At 40.9% G+C, this 7,500-nt stretch overlaps 1 protein-coding gene across 2 annotated transcripts in view; it reads left to right on the forward strand.

The window, feature by feature from the left end:
• Positions 1-7,500, forward strand: part of mgat4b (alpha-1,3-mannosyl-glycoprotein 4-beta-N-acetylglucosaminyltransferase B) — a 102,793-nt gene that overhangs the window by 62,671 nt on the left and 32,622 nt on the right. The window contains exons 2-4 of one of the 2 annotated variants that reach the window (XM_067456762.1): positions 3,101-3,280; positions 4,006-4,149; positions 5,737-5,861. In XM_067456762.1, coding sequence (XP_067312863.1) covers positions 3,101-3,280; positions 4,006-4,149; positions 5,737-5,861 — 449 coding nt within the window. Of the gene's footprint in view, positions 1-3,100; positions 3,281-4,005; positions 4,150-5,727; positions 5,862-7,500 lie in introns of both variants that reach the window. The other variant, XM_067456760.1, reaches the window with a different exon arrangement.

The raw sequence follows: 7,500 nt of genomic DNA on the forward strand, positions 1-7,500 counted from the left end.
GAACTCAAGCGTGGGGCCGTGATAGGCTGACACCTGTGCAATAAGTCCATTCCTGACATTTCCTCACTACTAAATATTCCACGCTCAACTGTTAGTGGGATTAGAACAAAGAGGAAGCCATTGGGGACAACAGCAACTCAGACACGAAGTCATAGGCCTGGTTCAGGTCACGGTTTTATGGTCAAGGTTTTTCAACCCTCTCAGAACTGCCGCGCTCTCTGAGAGACACACTCGAAGCACACACACACACACACACACACACACACACACACACACACACACACAATCACACACCCACAGATGAAAAGCCTCACAATCAGCTTGTGAGTACCAAATTGAGTCCTTATCATGGCTAATAATGCATCGAATACACACAAATGTCGCCATCCTGACTATTTTCACGTTAACACAGTCGGTTTGGTCGAGATAGTCAGATGTGTATCAGTGTATTAGACCCGTGCGTTCGCTCTTAAAGTGACAGTAGCCTAATATTCCTGCTGCCGTCTCTATTATAACATTAGTCAAACATCACTCACTGCTCTCGACAGAATAACTTTAGTAGCTCTAACTGTAAGGATTCATCTGTGTTTAATTTATTCGGGGAAGATTATCCGGTGTCATTTTACATTTGAATCCATTTTAATTTTCTGTAGTATTTCTCACCTGATACTTCTGTGTGATATTCTAATCTAATCCATCACGCTGTGATAACACACACGCTGTACATGTGTCGTGGTGTGTATAAAGCGCACGCTCCGAGTGTGTGTGTGTGTCTGTCAGCAGTGATGGAGTGTAAGGATCGTCAGTCATCAGTAGATTATCTCACTCTATGGGGTATTATATGTTCCTCTCCGCCCCTTCTCAAGTGTGGATTGGATTGCATTTGTGTGGAGCGGTGTAATTTCAGATTACACAAGGGCTTTCGACTCTGATGGCATTACGGTGTGTGTGTGTGTGTGTGTTGTGCGCTGAGAGTGGGCATCTCTCCCAGAAAAAGCCTGCCTGCTCAGGATTATCCCGCAAAGCATAAATCCTCGCGATTCTTCATTTTCTGGAGTGTGTTGAGAGCGAAGACAGACAGCAGTAAGTGGGCAGTCTCATTTCTGCGTGATGTGTGTCTCTCTGTGCTGGTAAGATGCTCTGAGGATGATATTGATAAGCTCAACCAACAGCGCGAGACCAGGACCGGCTGTGACGTTACTAACTGTACTGTATTCTCTTTGGTGATGGTAGAGTTACACACGGCACCTTTATCTGTTCATTCTGAGATATTTACTGCTCTTATAACCGCACATAAAGTTAAGATGAGTCAGTGACAGGAAGAATACTTTACTAATGTCAATCAGCCACCGAACATTCATTCATTCATTCATTCATTCATTCATTCATTCATTCATTCATTCATTCATTCATTCATTCATCCATCATCCATCCATCCATTCATTCATTCTTTCATTCATTCATTCATTCATCCATCCATCCATCCATCCATCATCCATCCATCCATCCATCCATTCATTCATTCAATTTATTTTTTATTAGTTTATTTATTTATATTTGTTCGTTCGTTTGTTTGTTTGTTTTAATTGATTAAAAAGTATGCATTTATTTATGCATATTTATTTTAAAAATATTTTGTATATAAACGTATCTATATTAAGTATCTATAGTATCTATATTTTGATAAATACATTATTTAATATGTATTTAAATAGGTTGATAAATAAATAAAAAACTTTTATTTTATATATTTGTATAATTTATTTACTATTTAAAAATTTCAGATGAATTATAATCATGTATTTAAAATATTATAATAAATAAATGATTTAATATTTATTTTAATGTTAATAAAAAAAAAAATCAATATTCTGATTAATGTTTATTTATTTTTTACATTTATTTTAATTATTTATTAAATAATTCTTAAATTATTTTATATTTATTTTAAATATATTGATAAATGATATACTATTTTTTTTAAATATGTTAATAAATCAATTGTTTATTAGTTATTTTAAATATTCAGATTAATTATAATTATGTATTTGAAATTTTATAATAAATACATGATTTTATATTTATTTTAAATATGTTAATAAATACATTTTTTATATTAAATATTCTGATAGTTTTTAATTATTAAAACACATTTAAATAATAAATATTGTATGTTTGTATTTTAATTATTTATTAAATAATTCCTAAAATATTTAATATTTATTTTAAATATATTGATAAATTATTTAATATTTATTTTAAATATGTTAATAAATCAATTGTGTTTTTTACATATTCAGATTAATTATAATTATGTATTTAAAATATTAATAAATAAATGATTTTATATTTATGTTAATAAAAAAATCTTTTTAAATATTCCTTAAATATATGGATAAATTATTTTTTAAATATTTCTTAAAATATAATAATTATAATTAGTAGATGTATCTGTATTTACCTATTCTATATATATAGGAAAAATGGGCCAAGATAATTTGCGGCCTCGTTATCATCCTAATGCTTGCCGTTCTTCTCCCAGCAGCGTGATATTAAACACACTGAGCATTACATGTTTTTAAAGAGGAATCTGAAGGCGAGTGTTTGGGACTATATTTCTTCCATGGTGTGTTTTGTGTGTGAAAGTGTGTGTTTGATCTGTGTTGGCCCGTTAGGAAAGGTCATGACCCCAGACATGAGCAATCGAGTCTCTTCTTTAAATGTCTGACCGGCGGGTTAATGGACACCAGCTTCTGTTCTCTCCTGTTGAAGAACAGCAGCGTTCACATGTAAACGAGTGCAGCCTCGGCCCTTTAAAGGCCACAGTGAGCAGGACTGGATTATATCCGCTCGTTTCTTACACCTGTCAGCCTTATTACCGCCTGAAGAACGAGCCCTATAACTGCAGGCCTGTGAGAAACCTGCTGCTGAATTACGGCCGTGTGTTCACTGGTGCATAACATAAGTCTGGAAAACTGAACGCTGTTATAATAAATGAAGAAGTGTTGAGGAATAGCTCAACGGCCTCTGCTAATGTTGTCCTCTCTCTCTCTCTCTCTCTCTCTCTCTCTCTCTCTCGTTCTCTCTCTCCTGATTTTAGGTAATGTGGTGGACATTTACCAGCGTGAATTCCTGGCTCTGAGAGACCGTCTGCATTCGGCAGAGCAGGAGAACCTGAAGCGCTCCAAAGAGCTCAACCTGGTTTTGGACGAGATCAAGCGAGCCATCGCCGAAAAGCAAGCTCTGCGGGACATCAACCGCACCTGGAGCAGCCTTTCAGGTCAGAGGACCAATCACAATATTTTATATTTAGTCCGAGAGCGTATGCAAGTGAATGCACACTATACTGTCCATGTCCAGAAAGGGAATAAAAACATCATCACAGTAGTCCATATGAGACATCAGTGGGTTAATTAGAGTCTCTTGAAGCATCCAAAATACATTTGGGTCCAAAAATAACCACAGGTGGCGATCCGAATCATGAATCAATTCACTGACTCATAACCGTTTGAATCTTTATTTGAGGATTGAACACAAACGCGGAAGAGAAGCCAATGCTGAATAAAGTCGTAGTTTTTGTTATTTTTGGACCCAAATGTATTTTGGATGCTTCCAGAGACTCTAATTAACCCACTGATGTCTCATATGGACTACTGTGATGATGTTTTTATTCCCTTTCTGGACATGGACAGTATAGTGTGCATACACTTGCATACGCTCTCGGACTAAATATAAAATATCTTAAACTGTGTGTGAAGATGAGCGGAGGTCTTACGGGTGTGGAGCGACATTAGGGAGAGGAGTTAATGACAGACATTTCATTTTTGGCTGAACTATTAAAGTCAACTAGTCTGTTAATTCACCATTTGGAAGATATAAAAAATGTGCATATAAATCATGTACAGTAGGCTTTATATGATTAATAAATGTTACTCCAGTAGCCACAAAGCTAGTTATGTGGTAATAGTTTGAATCAGTCGACCATGATCATGTCGTCTCTTTCAGATGAGACCAAGCTGAAGCTGTGGAACGTGACCAACAGTAAGAATGTGCTTCAGCTGCCGAGCATCTTCCACCATCTGCCTCACCTGCTGGCCAAGGAGAGCAGCCTCCAGCCGGCCGTGCATATTGGACAGGGCCGCACCGGAGGTCAGTGTTAAAGCAATCCTGCCTCCAGCTTTATATTGGGTTAGGCCAGTCTAGATATATAGATTGCACACAGAATATGTCATTACCCACCCTGCTTGACACTAACCACAGAGCAGCTCATCCAAGCCTTACATCACCAAGAGCAATGCAGAGCGTGGGATGCAGTGGAGTAAAGCAGCCGCCACTGGACTCTAGAGCAGTGAGACGTGTTCTCTGAGCGACCAATCACGCTTCAGTCTGACAATCACATGGACGAGTCTGGGTTTAGCCGTCGCCAGGAGAACGGGACTCGCCTGACTGCATTGTGGCAAGTGTAAAGTTTGGTGGAGGGGGGATTATGGGGTGGGGTTGTTTTTCAGGGCGTGGCCCCTTAGTTCCAGTGAAAGGAACTCTTAATGCTTCACCAAGACATTTTGGACAATTTCCCGCTCCTGACTTTGTGGGATCAGTTTGTGGACAGCCCCTTCCTGTCCCAGCATGACTGCGCTCCAGTGCACAAAGCGTCGCTCCATAAAGACATGGATGAGGAGTTTGGTGTGGAGGAACTGGACTGGCCTGCACAGAGTCCTGAGCTCAACCCGATAGAACAGCTTTGGGATGAATTAGAGCGGAGACTGAGAGCCAGGCCTTCTCGTCCAACATCAGTGCCTGACCTCACAAATGAGCTTCTAGAAGAATGGGCAAAAATCCCCATAAACACACTCCTAAACCTTGAGGAAAGCCTTCCCAGAAGAGCTGGAGCTGTTAGAGAGGGTGGGCCGACTCCAGATTAAACCCTTTTCAATGGGAAGCTCATGTGCAAGGAAGAGGAGGCATCCCAAAACGTTTGGCAGTATATAGTGGATCTAAACAGGCCTAGGAGAGCGTTTTGAAAAATATGCCCTCATAAAAAATGCAACTGAAAATAAAGTAAACGTAATTGTCTGAGTCTTTGAGTCCTCTTAGCCCATATCTGCCAAACGCTCATTATATCATCACTCATGAGGAGAGGCAGTGCAAAGCTCATATTTCTGCCTGTCCTGTCCTGGCTCTCGGCCCGGCGGTGCCTGCGCTTCTGATTGGACGATCTCCAGCGGTGCCTGCGCTTCTGATTGGACGTTCTCCAGCGGTGCCTGGGCTTCTGATTGGACGTTCTCCAGCTGTCCAACACAGCCTCGACCCGCTCTCCACCCGGCCTTAATTAAGATTGAGCTCTTAGAAATGCAAATGCACTGTCTGGTTTGTGTGTGTGTGTGTGTGTCGGCCAAATGTCCCCACGATGTAATATAAACCTGAGATCAAATGCAGAATGTTTCCTGTGATGGGTAAGTTCAGGGGCTGTGTGTGTTTGTGTGTGTTTGTGTGTGTTTGTGTGTGTGTGTGATGGGTAGGTTTAGGGTGTGTGTGTGTGTGTGTGTGTGTGTGTGTGTGTGTGTGTGTGTGTGATGGGTAGGTTTTAAGGTGTGTGTGTGTGTTTGTGAACGGTACAGTATGTTTTATTCTCTCTCTCTCTCTCTCTCTCTCTCTCTCTCTCTCTCTCTCTCTCTCTCTCTCTCTCTCTCTCTCTCTCTCTCTCTCTCTCTCTCTCTCTCTCTCTAGTGTCGATAGTGATGGGTGTGCCGAGTGTGAAGAGAGAAGTGCACACCTATCTGACGGACACACTGAGCTCGCTGATGTCCGAGCTGAGTCCGGCCGAGATGGAGGACTGCGTCATTGTCGTCTTCATTGCGGAGGTAACAAACATTCATGGATCCTTCATTTAGGGGTGTGGTCCTGGTCAAGACAATCTCCTGAACTCCAAACTGAACGTCAGAATGGGAAAGAAAGGCGATTTAACATTCAGATGGTGGAGTCAGAATTTGGCGTAAACAGAATGAGAACATGGATCCATCATGCCTTGTTCCCACTGTGCAGGCTGGTGGTGGTGGTGTAATGGTGTGGGGGATGTTTTCTTGGCACACTTTAGGCCCCTTAGTGCCAATTGGGCATCGTTTAAATGCCACGGCCTACCTGAGCATTGTTTCTGACCATGTCCATCCCTTTATGACCACCATGTCCCCATCCTCTGATGGCTACTTCCAGCAGGATAATGCACCATGTCACAAAGCTCCAATCATTTCAGATTGGTTTCTTGAACATGCCAATGAGTTGACTGTACTAAAATGGCCGCCACAGTCCCCAGATCTCAACCCAATAGAGCATCTTTGGGATGTGGTGGAACGGGAGCTTCGTGCCCTGGATGTGCATCCCACAAATCTCCATCAACTGCAAGATGCTCTCCTATCAATATGGGCCGACATATCTAAAGAATGCTTTCAGCAGCTTGTTGATCAATGCCACGGAGAATTAAGGCAGTTCTGAAGGAGAAAGGGTCAAACACAGGATTAGTGTGTGCTCCTAATAATCCTTTAGGGGAGTGTATATAAGTCTCTTAATGAGTGAGTCACTGAATCGTTCATTGATTGATTCATTCAAAATGCTGATTCATTAGTTATATAAAAACATCTCCAAATGAGTGAGTCGTCGAATCATTGATCGACCAATTTGTTCAAAATGCTGATTCATTCAGTATATAAATAAGTGTCTGTATGAGTGAGTCACTGAATCATTCACTCAGTAATGAAACGCCACTGCTGTGACACTCAACAGTGTATTCTGCTTTGACTTTACCTGGTTTTGCCCAGCCAAAGATTTCCAAAAAAACGTCAAATAAATATAACCAGGGTCCAATATTGTGTGTATAATGCTATTAACGTGTTTACTGTTGTAAAAGCAGCATCACGCGTGCGGTGGCATTGCTTAAACCGCAGCATTATATAATAGGATAGTTATCATCTGATATATGAGTCTCTTAACATAGCAGTAGTGTAATTGTGTTGAATGGTGAGCCACTAAACGGGCATCTTTCCTGTAGTTGGTCTGCTTTATAACTGGTGGCGTCTGAAGATCTGCGGAGGAATCTACTGACTGTGCTAAAGGCTCAGCACTCATTTACATAATGACCAACACAATTGATTACATTAAAAATAATGTGCCTTGGCAAACGATATGTTTGGATAATGCTGTTCCAGATGAATGAAGACGGCTGGAGGATGCTCTCTCTGCGGTTCCACTGCAGGCCAAGCTCTACACGGGTTAAGACATGCTTTATATGGGGTTAAATAAAGGCACACACACCAGAGCAAACCTCAGTAAATCACCGTGCAGGATTAATGTAAACACTCTCCTGCCATCACACACACACACACACACACACAGATGCAGTCTCAGGAATAACCCTGTGTTTCCAGCACTCGTTTCTCTCTGTATCTCACGGACATTCTGCCCTAGACGCGCTTTACACCGCTGAGTGTGTTTGAGCCAGCTCACATT

This window comes from Pseudorasbora parva, chromosome 11 (genome assembly GCF_024679245.1).
Source record: "Pseudorasbora parva isolate DD20220531a chromosome 11, ASM2467924v1, whole genome shotgun sequence".
NCBI lineage: Eukaryota > Metazoa > Chordata > Actinopteri > Cypriniformes > Gobionidae > Pseudorasbora > Pseudorasbora parva.